Raw genomic sequence first — 20,536 nt, 5'->3', positions numbered from 1 at the left:
ATTTATAGAGCACATTTAAAACAAGAGTTGACCAAAGTGCTTTACAGAGATAGATAATTACAATCAAAAACATAGACATACTGTAGTTATGAAGATCGAGGGGGGAAAATAGATAAAATAAATGATAGAGGGAGAAATAAAAGGAAAAAAGATTAATAAAAACTGTGACCATTTGTGTCTTCATGATGACTATTAAAAAGCTGAGGAAAAGAGATGGGTCTTAAGATGAGTTTAAAAATATCAGTTGAGGAGGGGTTCTGAGAGGCAAATTGTTCCACACATTAGGGCCAACAATGGAAAATACCGATCACCTCTGGATTTTAACTGGAATGAAGAGCAGTGATTGTTCAGCAGATCTGAGGGGTCCAGCGGTAGAAAAGGGAATATGGAGTTCAGAAAGATAAGCTGGTGCCAGTCCAGGCAGAGCTTTCAAAGCAAATAAATTTTCACTGGTAAACAGTGAATAGCGGCCAGTAAAGGGGAGACGTGGTCTCTTCATGGCTCCAGTGAGGAGCCTGACTGCTGCATTTCTGAACCAGGTGCAGGTGAGATAAACTGACTGACGGTTTCCTGTTGCAATATGCATTGCATACAACGCATTTGTAAAGTTAGAATTAGCTTAACTTCAACCAGCTGCAATAATATGCAGCTTACATGGTAATCAGTAATAACAATATATAAACATGACAGGTGCCATTCGCCTGCATAATGAGTACTTTCACTTTTGATACTGCAGGTACATTTTGTTGTCGTATTTTGATATTTCTGTAGGCCTACTTTTACAAAGACTTTGAATGCAGGAGATTTACTTAGGGGTATTTTCAGTATCAGCGTTAGTTTTACTTAAGGATAAAAATACTTCAACCACTGGTTCACACTCAAACTAGAACCATTTTCTGCCCACAAGATCAGTTTCATAAGGCAACTTTTTAAAGAGGTTATTTTTAAGTTGCGTCAAGGTATGCTCAGTGAAGGAAAGGCTGCTGTTGCAGTTTAATTTGACCACAGTATATGTCACTATTTTGCATACTGGATCAATGGTTTATTTAGCTGCAGACTGAATGGATGTAAAACACTTTTTCTTAGAGTACTAATGAACATTTTACCCTGACCCTAATGAACCAGCTGACAGTGGAGTTGGGTGGGTGTGGATCCGGTCTGCAGGATGCCTTCTCTATGCTGCTTACTGAATCTTTAAACAAAGCAGAATGGGTCTCTTGTTTACCTCCTACTTGCTCCACATTCTTGGGATAGTCAAGTCAAGAGGCACAAGCAAGCAAAGCAAATACTTTCCTTCTTTGTTGCAACACAACACAATGTCAGTCTTCCTCAAGACATGACAACTACAACTGAAAACCTTTCAGCTATTTACTCACCGAAGCAACTGGGCTTTGTGTAAATGTGCACACACATACACAAAATACTGACACACAAAATGTATAACAAGATAATTAAAATGGAATTTATTGGCATTTTAATTTTAAATACACAATTTAGAAAGTCTAGAGCATACCAATACAATTAGTTCTTTTTTTGTGTGTGTTGTAAAACTATTTACAAAAAGTATTTTCAAGTTTGATAGAAACTGTACAGTCATCTGTCCACAGGGGGGGCCATGACGACATGGGGGTCAGATAAGTAGTGAGGTAAGTGGGGTGAAAGGCCACCAGTGTGATGTGATACTGAACTAGGAGGTTGTTTGCAACATCAGTGAAGATAACGTTTAGGTAAAAACATCTTCTCTTCATACATTGTGCTCCATAGATGTTCCCCATCTCAAAGAAACAAACAAACCAACTGTGAAAATCATCGACCACGTCATTTCCCCCCGTTTTGCATATAAAACTAAAAGCAGGAAAAGAAACAGCCAAAATTATCTTTGGAATCCGTAGTAGTTTTAACAGGTTCACAGAGTCATTCTTCTTGGGTGTCTCCTTCCAGAGATCCTAGGCCTTCTTCATCTTGCCCATGTGAGAGCTGCCGTTCTCGTGGTGAGCAGAGCCGTTGGTGGATCCATTCTTGATGCTGCTGCCGTTCTCGTGGTGTTTGCCATTCGTGTACACCGCTGTGCCGTTCCGACACTGCTTCATGTCCTGCTTTGGCAACCGCTTACCCTTCACGTAAGCCTGGACCCAGAAGTTGGAGAACAGCACGAAGAAGAAGGTTCCGTACATCCAGATGAGGTGGATAACCATGGGGAACTGGTAGTCGCAGCTGTCCATGAAGTAATACTGCGTGGCGTGAAGAGACACCAGGACAAACTGGGTCTGTTGGGAGGAAACCAGGAAGTGTCACTCAAGCATGTAATATAAACAAATTTACAACAATTTGTCTCTGTGCCTTTGGAGCAAAGGCACTATATTTGGAATTTGACAGAACATGCTCACATGACCACAGCAGTTTAAGACAAAAACTCATTCATGCTACTTTATGTTGTCTGAGAGTGAGACAGTAGTGTGTATATGTACCAGCTGAATGGCAGTCATGTATTTCTTCCACCACAAAAACTTCTGGAAGCGTGGTCCAGCAGCAGCAAGGCCGTAGTAGAAATACATGATGACGTGGACGGTAGAATTCACCATGGCATGGAAGGATCCCATTCCACCTGGAGTAATAATCACAGAAATTAGTCTGACTCAGACCAGTGAAACAAAAACCCTCTGACCTAGCAAGGAATCAAGAGGCCATTGAGGTTTTGTTCAAAGACTCTTGGTTAATCATTTTCTTATGACTAAACAATACAGTAGGTTACAGTTAGCCCGCTCAAGGTTTTTTGAACCAGAAATCAAAGGGTGGCTGTTATATCTGATTGTACAGGTCCAAATGTACACGATCGGTAAGCAGGAACTATCCTATAACCCACCAGCTGCTTTCACCCCTCCATTAATCATTTTCAAACTCTGACAAATTTAGTTAATGTGTACTCACCAGGAGCATAACCAACTCCCCACCACCAGGTCCAAGGCATTAAGGAGTGGTGGAAGATGTGCAGGAAGGTGATCTGGCCGTGCTTTTTCCTCAAAACGAAGAAGATCTGACCAAAAGAGGATATTTTTTTTATTTAAGCCAAACTTTAAAAGACACAAGCTGTGCAGCAAGGCATCAGGTTAAATGGACTGGACTTACTGTGTCGATGAGCTCGATAATCTTGGAGAACCAGAACAGCCAAGCCACTCGGATCATCTAGCAAGGAGATTAAAAGACTTGAGTTAATAGGAGAACCGTTCATTCATTAACAGTAAAGAATTTTATGAGAATTGTATACGTGGACTTACTCGAAGTGCTTGAGGGCTGTCAGAGGTATCGATTGGGTCACATCGCCAGGTATAGGTTGTGGCCCAACCAGACATAAGGAACTAAATGACAACAAGTAAGTCAGTTCATCCAGAAATGTTCAAAATATGAGAAAAGTAAATTCTTTATACATCTTTTAGACAATACATTCTTACTTCATAGACAATGAATATTGACAGTGCCACAAGCATGAAGTTGTAGACTATCATGGCTTCCTTTAGCTGGAAGGGCTTGCGATTGGCCATTATACGAGGTCCCAGGTACAGTACGAAGAACAGGTAGCACAGCAATATTGCGGTCATTGGAATAGGACTCTGCATCAGTGGATATTCCTTCAGCCTGGGATCTACAAAAATAAATAAATAAAATTACAAACAAACAATTGTACAAAATGAACTTTTTGTATTTAGTTATGTAAAATAGCTTACCCAATCCCGCCAAGAGGTAGTCATAGATATCCATGGCATGTGAGCCAATCGCCTGAATCTCCTGAAGCATGTCTGCTGTCTTGTATTGTTGTGAGTGACCCACTTATCTGCAAAAAAAAAAAAAAAACACAACTTAAAAAAGCACTGATAGTTTGTTTTACCTTGCCAAAGCTTTCCACCAAACCCATTACAGGAATTTCAAAACAAGTTCAAAAAGGAAATCACTATTTCAAGAACTATTCAGACCAATCTTGTATGCCAAAAAACAAAGATATACATCTCAGCCATGTCATCTCATGCCCAGGTGTAGACCTTTTGTCTGTAAAAAGGACTAAACTGTAACATTCTTCTTTCCTGTCAATTTTATTCATCTTCTGTCACACCATATCATTGTGCAGCATAACAGTTTAAATGCACAGCAGTTTGCATAGTTTAATGCTTATAAAAGTGATTAACCATTTCTAGACAGCAAATAGATTTAAAAAGAAAATCACCAATAATCTCCTTCAAGGGTAGAAAAAAAAAAATATATAAATTATTATCACGCCTTGAATTCGTCGCTCGTGTCTTGCTAGTGATCGTCCCGTGACCAATAAATGCCTCCAAGGAGGTGCATTGTGACATTTCTTCATTTAGCTGGACTAAAATGCAATTATTGAGCTCATCCCACCCCAACCAAACACCAACCAAGAAAATCCCAGGATGGTTTGCCCCAGCTCCAACCACTCATCAGACATCGCCTGATATCAGAGAGGAGGGGTTACAGGGAACTGGGAGGGCTTCCCTCATCCCACGGTGAGGCGGCACACTATTTGTGTACAGGAGTCAAGCCAGAAGTTAAGACACAATACCCTGTCTACTGACCCTACAGGAGGCATAAAAATAAAAATAAAAAAATAACACAAACAAAAAAAAAGTAAAAGGGAAGTTCCTCATCACTGAACTAAAAACACAAACTGCAGAAACAAGTTCCTCAGCTACCTCAAAGTTCCTCCATGTTGTACAGTAGCCACATTTATTGGATAACTGATTCTATCAGTTCAACTACAAATATGGTAAGCAATGTTTTGCCTGTGGAAAGTGCCATAACATGCAGCATGCATGCAGGAATGTTGCTGTAGTTTTCAGGTCTGGGTATTTGGTGTTTACAAAGGCTTAACCATATCAAGTGTAAACTCTAGCATATTCACAAAGTAGAGGACAGGCAGGGTGCGGTCTCCTCTCACTGCACTGGACCCGGAGGGAGCTTGTGTTTGTTGCCTGTGTTTTCACTGCCCTGAGACTAAAGAACAGCCCTCCTTAAGCCAATATAATTAAAAGCTAATAATTTCTTGCTCAATGTGCAGGGTAGGGAGCAAAGCTCATGCAGCTGCTGCTATGAGAAACGGGAAAACAGTATAAAACAAATACTTTTCATGAGACGTCACAGTATACAGAAAATTACAGATAGGCATTCTGCCAGCAATGAGCTTTGAGCTTTAAAATTTCATAAAAATGCTTCCAGTTATCACAGGATGTCAAACAGGAAGTGTAATTTGAAAGGAAATGCAGGAAATCAGACATGAGGTGTTTTTTCAAGGGCATTTAAGCCTGCAACCACCTCAGTGAAAACTTCAATTGATGTAAAAAACACAATTTTAAAAGTTTTTAGTCCTTTTTGCACAACAAATCAATTGGCCTTAATCTGCCTATGTTAACCTCATTTATGATTAGATTTTTATATAAAAAAGGAGGACAGAGTTTTACCTAGATTCACCTTACTGAATTTCATTATTCTTAATTTCTTAACATTTAAAAGTCAAAATATGTTTAAAGGCAGAGGCTTAACAATGAAAAGCTACAATGAAAACAGATTATATCTCACAAACTGAACATTCTTCTTTCTTTTGTAGATACCCCCTGCAGTTTGTTCACCTCAGGGTTTTTCAGTTGTTAACCACAGGGTTATGTAAACACTGCAGTATCTTTCTGGTCAATCTTCTAGTTAAGCTTGTAGGTGATTGAGTTCAGCATTCCACACCAATTTGTGACAGCCACACTCGACCCAGCTGACTGACTTCCTTCCGTTTGGTGAGGAACTGAAAAAACTGGTGTTTTTGTGCATGTGCGGGCCTCAGTGTTATCACCAGAAGTGCAAATGGTGGTGGTTGTTTGTATAACAAATCAGATACATAACATTTCAGAAAACTCTTACACATAAAGCTGTGGTTGTTTTTGAACCGACGATGAGGCATTTGGTCAGGCGCCTCACATTGCAACAAGAGCACCATCATGTCTGTGGTGAGTGCAAACATCAAGGTGCAGAGTCTGTCTTGTTCTGAGGAAAAATGCTGAACAGTTAAATTGATCAGATGATCATCTGGTCAGGTTAGTGGTAGGACCAATGTTATTGTAACAAAGTGACCTTGAGTTGATAATTTGATTGCAGTAATTTCGAATGTGATGTCCAATCACACCTAAAATTTGAATTCATTATTTGTTCGGAAATTTTATGGAGTTCTTAAAGCTAAAGTTCTCCATTAACTGCCAATTATGTCAGTAATGCATTAAAGTGTGACAGTTTAGACATGAGAACAGATCAGTTTCATGGCACTAAGTGCCACTTTCAGGGGTTGATCAAATTATGTTGCAGACACTGGAACAGTGCAAAATTTGATTATTCAGAAGTCATTTGGGAGATTCTGAAAACTTCATGTGGGAACTACTGTAGTAAAAATGCAACATATGACTCGGTCTGGAGTGGATCTTTTTAATACTGACCAATAGTAAAACTGAATGTGCAAGTCAGGGGGATAGTCTTTTGATCATGACAACACTAAGAAGAAAAAAAACACTATGAAGACCCAGATGAAGATAGAAGTTTAAAGAAATTGAAAATGAAGCCCCTTCCATTCCAGCTTGGTGAAACAACAAAACCTGCCATCGACTGATGAAGCCATTTCACTACTAAACATAAGTTTTACTGCACCTCACTGCTCTGACACCTCTGTACTACTCCTTGCATCTGGTTTGCAATGAGCTCAAACATAATGACACCACCAACTGCTTCTAATCTCCACCAATTAAAGGCCTATGTTTCATCCTCAGAATTTGGACCAGTTGTTAACTGAATCTTGTCACCACTTGTCATAGTTCAGCTATATCAGCAATATTAGCAGCAAGTCAACAAGAGGACAGGAACGTCTTCATAACTGTGAGAGGGGTCCAACAAAGTGTCTGTTGTATTTTTCCCATGATGGAGTGAAGCAATTTAGCTGCAGACACATGACCACTCAAAAACCGGTCTACCTTTAGACAATGACTTCTGTGACTTCCCAGCAGAAATGTACATGATTTACAGCCCTTTGCTATTTGACAAAAATAAAGTTGTTTAATACTTCTACAAAAAAAAGGTGTAACTCTTTCTAATGTCCCACCACAACCATCCACTCATTATAGGCAACCCTGACAATAAGGTGGCTAGTTCACATCTACCAAGGAGATATAACACAGTGGAAAGGGAGGGGGAACATTTCCTATGAGAACCGTGTCAATGAATCATAGGGATGGAAAAAGGGAGCTCACACTCACGAGGTAGGAGTTAATGATGAACAAACTGGAGCAAGAAGGAGGAAGAAAAAAAAAAAAATCACAGCGGAGCAGCCTTTAGTCAAACACATAGTACAGCATCTGTTATAAAAGGACTGCCACGAGAGGACATTTTAAAACAGAACAGCCCGGGATCCTCAAATACCAAAAGAACAGAGACCTTCCCTGAGGAAAAAAGAAAAAAAAAAAAGAAAAAAAAAAAAAAAAAAACACCCTGAGCTGCTCAACATGTGGGCAGGCTTAACACACACACACACACACACACACACACACACACACACACACACAAGTTAGCTCCCCTTTTGTGCAACATTGAGCAACTTACCTTGTTGAGACTAGAAATTTCCCCTTAAATCATCAAAAGCCAGTTTGTGCCTGTGTGGATTCGTCTTTCACAGCCTCTCCTTGAACTAAAAAGGGCAGGCAGGCAGGCAGGCAGGAGGGAGGCAGGCAGGCGGGCAGGCAAGCTGGGGCGGCAGCAGCAGCAAAAAGAGAGAAAAACAGCAGAACAAGGAGAAAGAGAGAGACAGAGAGAGATGGGGTAAGGGAATGAGAAAGTAAACTGACAAAGTGTGACTGGTACAGCAGTCTTCCAGATCCCCACCCTCCCTGACTCATACAGTGGATGAATAACTAGCTCAGAGAAGGAAAGGGAGGGAAGGAGGTCGAGCCAGAGCGCAGAGAGAGAGAGAGAGACAGAGAGAGAGAGACAGAGAGAGAGAGAAAGCACTGTGTGAAAGGCGAGCGTCGAAGACAGAGTACAACTGGGGTGAGAGAGAGATGGCCCCCATTTATACCCACGCTACAAAAACACCCTCAAATAAAATGCGACTGGCTACTTTGTGACCACCGCCCTGACTTCAATAAGTCAGAGTTCCCCCCCCCCCCCGCCCCAACCACCCCTCCCTCCCACCCTCTTACTCTCCTGGACACACCCTCCATCCATGGCAATACATACAAACACACGACTCTGCCCTGCAAGTCCTCTCGGGGGGTGGGCTGATAATATTATTCACAGGCAGCGGGCGAGAAATCAGTGGCGACTCTGTTATCATGAAGGGGGCCATTGTTACGCCTTCACTGGCTCTCTACCCGGCCAACACCCATAAAGCAAAAAATAGCTTCCATTTCTCTCTCTGTGTTGAGAGATAATCAATGTCATGACTAAAATGCCTCAAACAGGAGCAAAAGTGTACGTTCCTTTCAAACTGCAGCACATCAGCTCCCTTCTGGTTTGTCAGCCAAAATTATACATATGATTTCAATTTATGTAGGCTATTATACCGTTTAGAATTGAAATTCTGCTCAATATTTGGCCCAGATCTACAACTTGTTTGCTTCATATACTCCCAAATCTAGCCATCATTATAAATACATCAAGTACACTCAAGCTCAAATGGTCATAAAACGTCAGTGTTTACTCAAGGTTGGATAGTGAAGCTAATGGCAGACAAAAATGATTGTCGCTAAGGAAGACATGACTCATACGATAATGCTTAAAATTCTTCCGAGTGTGACGTAACGAGGTTTCGCTCTCTCTGATAGGAAATCACTTACTCTGATCTTACAGTCACACCCAACTGTTTGAAAGAGGAACAAATTATAATGATAGTAATGGTAGTTGTTATGTTTTTCTGCACACAGTATAATTTCAGTCTTGTCAGCAAGTACATGGTCGATGCAGGGAAGAATGCATGGGGCAACCTTGTTGTTTCATTCATCATTTCTTCAAGTATAAGAATATAGGGATGTAGCTACTACTGCTGTCTCATCAAAACTGCACACAATGACTTAAACATGAATTTCAAAGATCAAGTCACAGATTTGTCATCAATGTGCAAGACAACGTTCACTCTTGCAGACCAATACAGATGTAAATTAGCCTTGCAAAGCTAACCCATGCTCATAAAATGTAGCTTTGGAAGGCTTATAAGTAAAAAACAAAAACAGCAATAAGAACATCTTTAAATGCTATTAAAAGCATATTGTGAATAATGTTAATAAAACAAGATTTTGGCTGTTCAAATTACTGATTGTAGGTGATCTTGTCATTGAAAATGCCCTCCTCAGTGTTGCATTGTAGCTGAGACTGACTGGGCTGGTTTTACTCGTCACTGGCCTTGAGGGCATTGGGGGGTGGGGTGGGGAGCTGACACTCCAGTCCATTTCAGCCCCTCCCCCAAATACCGAAACACACCTGACAACAAAGTAGATCGTGGTTCTCGTCTATCTTTGCTGACAGCTCCATTTCAAAAACGATAGTCATCTTGCCCTGTGACACTAACACCTATTCCCACCTTGCATAAGCAGCAATGCCAGAAACTGAGGAAAGATGGATGCGGAAATGCCAATGATGGTGGTTTACAAAAGCAGTTAACTCTGTGACTACTGATATGGTTGACTTCTGAAACGTGATAGTCATCACACCTGTCCACATTCAGACTTTGCCAATCTGTGACTGAACGAGGACCAGTTAAACCAAAACAAACCATTGGCAGTCATGTAAAAAAAGTAAAAGTGTTTTTGTTTTTTTGTTTTTTTTAACTAGCACAGGTAATTCACCCGTTGTAACTCTACTTGAGTAAAAGTCTATTTACTGTCAAAGACAGAAGTTTTTGACAGCAAAGATTATTCGATTATCAAAATAGTTGTTGATTAATGTTCTGTAGATTGACTAATTGACTAATCGTTGCAACTGTATAACAAAATGAATGTTAACTTGCTGGTTCCCCTTGTGATTGTTGGATGTATTTGCCAGATGATGGATACCTTCAAAATTTCTCAAACTTTACATTCAAAACTCCTCATCTTAACAACTGCAAATGGAAGATAAAAGGATGGAGCAACTTCTAAACAAATATATCTAGAGAGGCATGAATTCATTAATCATTATATGAATATTGATTGATTTATCATCCACTGCATGGACGACATTTTAAGACAAAGTAGAAATACTTAATTTTCAGTTTTCATAGGGCTTTAGCAGCAGTGTAGAGTATGAATAGTGTAAATCTTTCACATTTTATAAAGCAATTACACACACTCAGGAGAACAAGTCAGTAAAATTCCAGACTAGACACGTGTTGTACGTGGATACACCCCGTTTCCGGGGCTCTGTGCCAAACTAAATACATCTTGTCATTTTAGATTACAAGTCAATTCATTACAACTACTAAGTGATCGCACATCTATAAACTTCAACTTGAAATGCATCGAATCAAGTCACATCTGTTGGATGTGAATTTAAAGTGTGTTTGGCAAGCTGCTATAGCTTAATAACATTAAATTACACTTAAATCAATGCAGTATAATGAGAGATACTGCAGAGAGTGAAAACTCAGGATACATTCAAGTGTGCGCAGCAAATGCATTAAGAGCAGTGAGCACAAGTGTCCCAGAATATCCACCAGCATGTCTCACACTGGTGCGAGGAGTCTGACTTTGCTGCCAAGGCCTTTGTCGCTGTACACATCTCAGTTCGTGCTATGCCACGTGAAACCCTCCAGTGCAGCATACGTAGGTGAGCACGGATTAAATCTGGTCTGTAACGTCAGATTATTGAGGTATGGCCTTAAGATGAATATCTTATTATTGGTGGTTCCAGACAACATTCTGCCCAGTAGATGTTTTTTTTTTTTTTTGCAATGGTCATCTACCACAGGAGATTTTTATTACAGTTCCACAACAAGTCAGCAGAAAAGGGTGAACTCCAAGTCTTGAATGGAGGCACCATCATTCCAGAAGAATTTCGTACTCTACCAGAGAGTGAATGCCAAAGCTACAACAGATAAAAATCAGCTAAGTGACTACTAGTCTCACATGGCAAAAACAGTAACTCACATTCCTATCAGGCCAATGGGATGACAATCTGACTTGAGAGAAAACAAAGGCATTAGTCACTCGGAGTGCTGTTCCTGGCCCAGAGGGACAACACTGTCACCTGAGGCCCATGTTTTCTCAGTCCAGATACGTCTGACATAAACTGTGTCTCAAGATTACAACCAAGATAAAATAAGCTTTACTGAAACAAAACAAAACAAGCTAGTCTCATTCCACACTGGTTACAACTCCATCTCTTCCAAACTTGTCCTGCCGCCTTGTCATCGAAGGCAGCTTTAAAAACTACTGGATCATATAACTCATTCAAAACGTGTCCAGCACATGCTTAGGTATGTGCTATGATGACATATTTGTCAAAAGTAGGAGAAGCCATACAAGGTTTACTCCAGCCTCAGCCTCAGGTACTATTGCTCAACAAAACAGGGTCAAGTTAAAAAAAGGCTGGAACATAAAATACAAACTGGTCTGGACTAGTAAGGGTCGTCAGCAGGGTGCGGCTGAGAGGGGTGTGAACACAAAGACATCTGCCTAGTTGGACACATGAGCGAGCACACAAAACAATATATTAATGATTTAATATCACTGGTGGATATAAGCTTAAATATTTTGGCAGACATGCAAAGAGAAATTACTGCAAAGTGTTTTATAAGCCAAAATTTTATGTATATTTGACCTTATTTTTCTGGATTTAAGTTCAATACTTTTGTAATATTTGTGTTTTTTGGTTTATTTGTTTATAATAACTGAATTTTCAGTAAGTGTAAAACTTCAGAATATATATCTGCTGTCACTGTCAGTTTTGTTAGTTATTTAACAGCTTTAATACAGCATCATCATCAGATTTGTCACAGTTCAGTAAGCAAATTAAAAACATATTTTAAATATTTGTGTTGCGTTTGTGAGAAACACTTCTGACCAATTTTAAGACTAAACTATCAAAGCAGCCTCAAAAATCCAGTATTATACAATATTGTTGCAGTGACGCAATACTCAGTTAAAACATTATTCATTAACGTATGCTTATTAGGTTCACAAAACACTGAAAGAAGTGGCGATAACTTCCATCCAAAACTTCCAATAGACCGTTGAATAACTAAGCTATTCCATTTTTAGTAAATATTTTGGTTGTTGTGCCACTCTTTAAGAAGAAATGTAACAGGATAAATTCTGCATCTCTGCTCTATAACTTTTTTTTTTTTTTTTTTTTTTTTTTTTTATATAAAGCACCTTTTGTTGCACCTAAATATTTTAAAGAAAAAAAAAAGCATGAGCAGGGGGGGTGAATTGTAAATTGCATAATAAGAAAGCGTTTCATCTTATGCATGTCAAACATCTGGATTTCATTTCAATGAGCAGTCAATCCACCTAACCCTCATAGCTATGAATATGCCCGCTGGTTTCCAGCGATGCATGGCTGATTTATGACATAATAAAAAAAAAATACCTGAGTCTCCATGATAAACTAATTAGTACAGTTAATCCGTTTTAAAAACAATTTAACAGACTTTAATAACTAAATACTCTGATGGTAATAACTGTTATCCGGAACAGAAGAATGTCGCTGAACTTGCCTCGAGAGTGACATGTTTACACCGTCTACTCCTTCATTGTGTTTGTGTAAGGGTGGGTGGGTGGTGGTGGGGCAGCAGTATCGCCCCTACCTGCCAGTATTCTACTCACGCCCCTCCCCGTCCCCTCTGCAGGTCTCACCGACGACTCAGATTTCTGAAACTTTCCACAGATAACAATAGAGCATCGAGTCCAAATGAATGAACTCAAACAACTGCAGCTCAGCAGGTGCAGGTGACGCAAGGAATTTGCATAGTGGCATCCTTCAGTCTGTGTCCGCACACTGATGTTTAACAGACGGAGCTGCAATATTATGGATTTCCACCATAGTGAAAGACAAAAAGTAACAAGCTCTGACTTGAGCAATGTGTTAATTATCCCTCCGTCTTGGTAATCTGAGAGATTTCCAAGCAAACCTATAGACACAGAGGAAGTAGTAATAGGGATTGTTGGGAGGGTCCTGCTCAAAAACAAGCAATCACTTAACTAAACTTAATAGAACTTTGACATGTGGACTATCTGAGCTATAACTGCAGAAAACTACATACACACACACACACGCAAGTTTGTATTTAGTGCAAACATATACTATTACCACCCAACCTGAAACTGGATTGCTCTGACGATATAAAGTTCATAAACTTTTTCCCAAGTTTATGTTTTCAAATCAGTGAACACTTGACTGTGCTTCTCCCGAGGTGGAATGATGCACATCTGTTAGTGACATAAGGCAGCATATTGATTACTGGTTTCACATCTGTGCTAGAACATCCAGTCCAATTATAACATGTTTCATTTTATCTTTTCCCACTAGCACCCATTAGCTAAGAAGTGTTTTTTTTTTTTTTTTTTTTTCCCTTTCCCCACTCGAGAGTGTGCCCTTGTAGATGGGAGAGCATGCTAAAACTCATCAACAACTTCAGACTTGATAAATGGGGCAAGTGCAAAACAGACCTGGCAGACCGGTTGGGATTACGCAACACTTTACAACGACTGGAATGACACTCTCCATGTCTTTCAAGAATACCTCAGATGCTACTATGACAAGAACTTCCACTGTGATACTTTCAAACATGTAAAACCGTAGTAAATATTCAACTGCAATTTTCTGATACAACTCTTATGCAACAGAGAGAAATAATGACCAGTTGTGCAAATGTCTGCTATGCAATTGAGTTGTTTTACAATTCTAGCTGTTTAACAGCACGTGGGAAAAAGCAAGCAGATATTAAAGATCAAAAACAGAAAAGGAAAAGTAATAATTAAATCTGAAAAGAACAAACAAATTATCACTGATGAAAAAAAAACAAAAAAACATTGTAGCCACACAAGCTGCACAAACTGCTGACTTTACTTTTTACCCTTGAACTGTTTACATGAGAACAAGTTAAACCACGTTACAGCTATTTAGAAGCTGCACTAGTGCATATTTAAACAACCTAAAAACTATACAGCTGGTAATATTTTAAAACAGTACATGGGAAAGCAATGCAAGTCTAGTTTCTCTGGTTCAGAAGTTTGATGAATTCTTTGCTATATACTCTTTACATAGATTTATATTGGGCAAGTGATGTCGGAGGTATAACCAAAATCTTAACAGCAACTGGGGCATTTTAATTGATACTGTATAGGTGAAGATGATTGCTCTGTGTGGGTTTAATGTTGAAGTTCTGCCCACACCTCCACCAATGACATCAAAGCAAATGTTTTCAACCAGACAAACTGTGCCTGAGCGGTCAATGATAATAGACAACTTCACACTTCTTCCTGTCTAACCTTTCTGTGAGAGGAACAGATTTAAGACAGTTGGTGGGGGTTTGGGTGGAACTGAAAGTTGTACTAGATGAGATTTATGCTACAACTGACTCCTTAACTGGCATTCAGCATTTCATTTGGGCAAATGTTGTGAATGTCAAAGTTGTTCAAATAGTAACCTCTCACTCCCACTTAGTGTGAAAATTCGGTGCTAAATTATAAGATCAGAGCTGCTACAAGCTTTCTGTAGATAAATCTTGTAACATAAAAATCATGAAAACTTAATTTTCATGGGTCTCAAGTGAACCGACAACTTTCAGATCCAGTGTGACCATTTTAGTTTGCCAGAGGCCATCAGCATGGAGCCACAAGCTTGAAATGATGAGGAACACTGAAGAAGACCCGATCATAAACTGTCAAAAAGTCTTCAATGACACTTACATGCTTCGTCTCTGAAATGTAACATGATGTTTTCAATGAGGATCCTTTAAACTTCAGACTGTCTGGGAATACAATATGCATGCGGTAATGGAAAAGTGAATGACCAACATTTTACTACAGCTACTGAGCGACCAACAGAAGGCTGTGGTCAACTGTGAAGTTTGAGTGCTGGTTTAACACACCCAAGTCAGCCTGCATTTCCATTGTATGTTGATAAGAGACTTTTAATATCAGTTCTCCTCTTGCCTTAAATGCGAGTCCTTCAGAGTAACTGTTGACATTGGAGGCTGATGCAGAGATAATAACATGCAACGTTGAGGCGTTAACAGTCACAGTGCTGCTCTACTGTTTACATTGTTATCAGAAATACACCTGGGCCAGTTAACCTTGAGGCCCTTTGTCTTACACACACACAGTTGTTAGCGACCGTTAATGTTTACATGTCTACATAGAGTCAGTGATCCATACACCTTAGGAGACGGTCATGTGGGAACAAAAGCATCAATGAGGGCCTGCTAGTACAAGACTTGATGATGACTCAGATGATGCTCACTTTTTTAGCTTCAACAGTAAACTTGCCCCATAGTGCATAAATGAGATGTGGTTCAAAACCGTTTTGTCTTTCAATAAGAATGATAAAAATGTGCCAAGACTAACAAGGGCTGGGAAATATATCGATATCGAGGTATGTGGTCAAAAATATAGTGACATTTGATTTTGTCACCCAGCCCTTACTAACACTGCTGCATCCAGTAATAGGGACAGAGGACAAAATGATCACAGAATTTGTCAGGAACGTTATCTTGATATCAAACGTTGGTGTTAATATTTACCCAAGTATTCAGATTTACATGATAAAAGTTCAACTTCTGTTCAGTGAGTCAGCGTTTTAGAACAAAATCTTAAAAAAAAAAAAAAGTTATGGACTACGTAGCCTACATGCTGTGGCAGATTTGAGATACGAGATTAGGGCTGCAACTATTAATCTGTCGATGAAATACTCGAAAAAATAAGACAAAAGTGATAAATGCCTGTTAATTTCTTAAAGCTCATGGCGACATCTTCAAATGTCTTGTTTTATCAAAAACATAAAGATATTCTATTTATGATCATGTATGACTCAGAAAAGCTTAAAATCCTGACATGTTAGAAACTGCGACCTGCAAACTTTTAGCATTTTTGCTTGACAAATAAACGATTATTCGATTATCAAAATACTTGCTTGATAAATTTTCTGTCAGTCGACTAATCGATTAATTGGCTGATCGATGCATCCCTATAGGAGATTATGTCAGAAGACAACAATTAGATACCATGAACAATATTAATCCTGACCCAGCCTTCTTGAGCCGGTGACCTCAATAACCTCTCCGAATACCTTCTTTGGCAGGTTCTCTTCATGCTGAAAACAAGCATGTTTCAAGGTAAGCCCCCTTGGAAAAACCAAATCAATCATTAGTCATCATTATGTTAAACATCCTCACTTTGTTGCCACTTGTGGATTCAGTTTCAACATGAGTTAAAACAGATTCCACCCAGACTAAACAACATGCGGACATAGACTTACCACAGGAAGTAGAATGGCGCTTAACAACATACCTACAGCAGACACTATCTGTCTTTAAATGTGCTCCTTGGCTCCTTAGACTCAGTCACCAATTTGTGCCCATCTCGTAAAACAAAAAGCCACAAACTGAAGCTGTCAAGAGTCTGAGACAAGTTATTGGACCCGTATGAACCGTTAGGCACAGTTATAACATATTTGGCCAGCAGGTACAGTAAGTTTCACTTTTGATCAGTAAAAGGTGGAACAACATTTGCTATAATTCACACCTACTGAACATGAATACACGTATCGCTATGTCCTCAAACACCTCTTATCAGATGTATGACAGCATAAATCAACAAAGAGAGGACAGTCAACAGGACCATCTGCCTTCAAAGTGCAGAGTAACAATACTCTCTGTGAGGAGGGAGCCTGGCTGTCAATGAGCTCTTTGTCCGCAGCACAGGTGCAATTAATGATGAGATACAGGATCATAAAAGGCCCGAACAGAGCTGTAACTAACCTAATTAGTATGCAAACTGAATCTCTAAACACACGTTTTCAAGGAAGACACATTTTGGCACAGCACACGACACGAGGTGAGGGGTGACTCAGGCTACTTAAATTCTCTTAAAAAAAACAAAAAACAAAAAAAAACCTACTCTCATTTTACAGTCTAGAATAAGTGTTTTATTAGTATAAGATATTCTACTTATATAGACAGACAACAAAAAAACACCTGAATGAGTATATCGCTGCGTAAAAATTACCAGAGCGCGCCTCCATCTCTCCCCGCCTCCCCTCCCAAAAAAGGTATAAACGCATCTGAAGTTAAACCTCATTGACGTATTAAGTCAACATTTGGCAAACTGTTAAACTATGTAAGAACAGTTTCAGAAGTTACTTACTTGTGCTGAAATAAACGCGCCGAGACTGTCGAAGGCAGGTAGGTAATACGGCTCAGCGCGTGTTTGAAGTTAGCTCCGCTTCCTCTTCCTCTCCGCTTAAATCTTCCTCCTGACCCAACCCTGAGATGGAGCTGGAAAAAGGTGGAGTCATCTCTACACTGCTGTGAGATGGTCGCCCAATATGGACGTAATCAAGTGACTGTATCGGATGCCAGTCATCGCCGAGTCGAAATCGGTCCGTGCTGCTGTGAATTGATTACTGATGCGCGCTCATCCCAATAAAAGTGATAATTAGCTCTGAGTAGGGAGTGGAGCCGTTATATAGTGGTTTATATTATTACACTCCTAATAGTAAATGAACACAGATATGCTGTCAAGAAAGTGATATTTATAGAGTTTTTAGTTTATTACGGTTTATTTAGTCTAACCTTAGGAAAGGGAGGACATTAAACACACAACTAGAAAAATGTCACGAATAACATATTGAAGTGCAATTATAGAGAGAGCAAAGATGCAACAGTCCAGGTAAGTGGGGTGATATCATATAACAAAAAAATATAATAAATACCTAAATTATCATGTTAAAACTAGTCTTTGCATCTGCAATATATACGATAATACAATGAGATAGAAAGCACATCTGAGCTTCCTGTTGCCATGTTTCCTGCTATTGTTTTAACAGCCTTTATCTTCCTCAGAGAGGAGAGGTAATAATTCACTCAACAGTATCATCATTCTGTGGTTTAATATCAATGAATGACAGAACTGATCCCGAAAAAAGATAAGGGTCTCCTTATGCGTCTGTCAAACAACAGAAACCAGATGTTTTACATAGTACACGCTATATAAACCATGCCTCAGCTCAGGTATGTGTTTAGTGCTCAGTATGTTATGTAACACATTTTAAATTAAATACAAAAAGGATATGATGCTGGTTATTTCATGCAATCCGAGTGTTGCAACCTGTTGAGGGGAAGTGGTTTGGATACTCAGCTGACCTCAGGCTGTTTCTAGTGAGCTTCACACCTCTGAAAATGGACCATCTGTATTGAGCCTGCAGCAATGTTGTAGCACAAGGTGTAGAGACATCTACGAAGCTTGTGTGATCATAAATCATCCACCTGTGTGGTAGTAAATTGTCCACCTGCTGCTCTAAGTGCAGGGCCTTCTTTCATCTGGGGCCCCGAAGGTGACCTTTCAAACTAGAGGGGACAACTCCTCCTCCACCATCAATAATCTTTGGATAGTTTCAGTACAGACATGACACATATTTCAACACAGAAATGCACAGAAGTGTTCTAATAATCCAAACAAAGAATTGACAATAAAATTCAAGAATTTGGTGTCTGATTCAGCTATATTAGTAAAATATGTACCTTATATAAATATAAATAATATAATGTGACTTTTTCAAATTTAACATAATGACCTTTTTTACAGTTCAGACCCTACTTTGCCCAAATCAACAGGTACAACTGTTTCATTAAACTTTGTGGGGGTTTTTGGAAGCTTTGTGAGGAATTTGTGGGGCCAGTTTAAGTGCTCAAAGTGACATGCATCATGTTTTTGGTGAATGATGACAGATCACTGAGTGACAATTAAAGGTAAAAGAAGGCCCGACTTGTTGCACTTCCTCTTGAGTCACATTTCTGGTTACTGACAGTAACACTCAGACTAAAACTAGAGCATAGGGCAGCAGCAAACCGCGCATGTGTTTCCTGTGTAGGCCTATGTCATCACTGTTGGGACTTTCTGAAATGTCTACATACATTAGTATCTATACACTTCATACTGTTTTCTTTTTATCTTTATTTTGGCCTTTTTGGTAAGATCTTCTATTATTGTTTATATATATGAGAAAAAATAATTCCTAAACATTTTAAGACAGTGGCCTCAACACTTTAAATTGAGTTTGGAAAGTAAGACTGATGCTAACTATTGCAAACAACTCAGTACTGCAATCTGACTACTGCCACTTAGACCTACTGTTTGTCAATTTAATTTAAATGTAACACATTAAACAAAGATTTTTTTTCCCCACATTGCTGATCAGTGAACGATATTTAATCACCATTTAGACCAAAATCACTGCCAACCCTGTGTCAAAAAATATATTTCTATAGTCTCACAATGTAAATGTTTTTGACACATGAAGGCATGTTATTGAATATATTTTTAAATATTATTGAATATATTTTTAAATATTATTGAATATATTTTTTTTTAAATATTATTGAATATCTTGTATATTTTATATCTTAAAAAAGGGGGTATTTCACTTATTGATTAATTATGACGCTTTGTACTCATTGATAACCTTGAGTATAAAATGTCATAGTAACAGTTATAGTGACCCCAAGTGGTTATGATGGGTTACTGCAACTCAGAACAACTTTTTTTTGGTCTATTTTCTTTTTATTTAAGCTTCCAGTAACCATTGAGTGGTATATGAAAAAAACAAGAAATATATATATATATGCATATACACACATGCAGTATATATACATACCTATATATGTATACATAGTACACACACATGCATTTATACACACACATATGCACATATATAGAGACAAATTTCTACATTTGAAAAACCAATAAAAGAAAAAGAAAAACAACTTGAATAATATTTATGCCACTGGGGATAGGTCTTAGGTTAAGTCTTCCTATGTTCTGCTCTTCATATGCAGTCAAACAACTCCAACTTTCTTCATATTCCAAAAAAAGAGGAACACCATCAATAGCATCTGCTCCTTGCAAATAATACTTTCTAGCTTCATAATATACAAAACAGATGAAAATTCCTCCAAGAAATATCAAACATCTTGCAATAAAGGTCAGGAAAGCAATAAAATCTAATTTATGTCTGGTAGAGCTGCTGCTTCAGGGATGATCCCAAAAAGAGGAGTAATAGATGATATATGGATTTAGGAATCTCACCACCTCGACTTAACTATTGGCTTGATTGCTGGTCTAAACATTTTGGGAATGTTCAGATCAGGATTCAAACTGAAGCTGGGTAAGATATTTTGATCCTGGCTAAAACAAATGTATAAATCTAGTTCTGGTTGTCTGCCCTGCTGGCTTTTGATGTGGTTACTCTAATTCAGAAACAGTTATCTACCAACCTGCAACTGTAGCATCTACACATCCAAATGTCTACAGCT

General features: G+C 38.9%; 1 protein-coding gene across 2 annotated transcripts; it reads right to left on the bottom strand.

Moving 5' to 3' along the window:
* Positions 1-1,438: 1,438 nt before the first annotated feature.
* elovl1b (ELOVL fatty acid elongase 1b) lies at positions 1,439-17,519 on the bottom strand. Of its 2 annotated transcripts, XM_044361218.1 has the most exons (9): positions 17,370-17,519; positions 7,636-7,777; positions 3,723-3,829; positions 3,450-3,640; positions 3,276-3,356; positions 3,127-3,183; positions 2,929-3,034; positions 2,469-2,605; positions 1,439-2,267 (listed from the first exon to the last, which is right to left on the bottom strand). In XM_044361218.1, the coding sequence occupies exons 3-9, from the start codon at positions 3,790-3,792 to the stop codon at positions 1,947-1,949; spliced, it is 963 nt and encodes a 320-aa protein (XP_044217153.1). In that variant the 5' UTR covers positions 3,793-3,829; positions 7,636-7,777; positions 17,370-17,519; the 3' UTR covers positions 1,439-1,946. The 2 variants fall into 2 exon arrangements, with proteins under 2 accessions (XP_044217153.1, XP_044217154.1); XM_044361219.1 differs by lacking the exon at positions 7,636-7,777.
* Between the last annotated feature and the right edge of the window lie 3,017 nt (positions 17,520-20,536).

Source organism: Thunnus albacares, chromosome 9 (assembly GCF_914725855.1).
Source record: "Thunnus albacares chromosome 9, fThuAlb1.1, whole genome shotgun sequence".
Classification (NCBI taxonomy): Eukaryota; Metazoa; Chordata; class Actinopteri; order Scombriformes; family Scombridae; genus Thunnus; species Thunnus albacares.
Note: the sequence above shows the minus strand (reverse complement) of the source record. Positions and strands in the feature narration are given on the sequence as shown.

Coding starts and splice junctions, on each gene's coding strand:
- elovl1b (XM_044361218.1), bottom strand. CDS start 3,792: ATGCTTCAGGAGATTCAGGCGATTGGCTCACATGCCATGGATATCTAT. Junction 3,357..3,449: donor CAATATTCATTGTCTATGAA/GTAAGAATGTAT, acceptor GTTGTCATTTAG/TTCCTTATGTCTGGTTGGGC. Junction 2,268..2,468: donor ACATGACTGCCATTCAGCTG/GTACATATACAC, acceptor TCCTCCCAACAG/ACCCAGTTTGTCCTGGTGTC.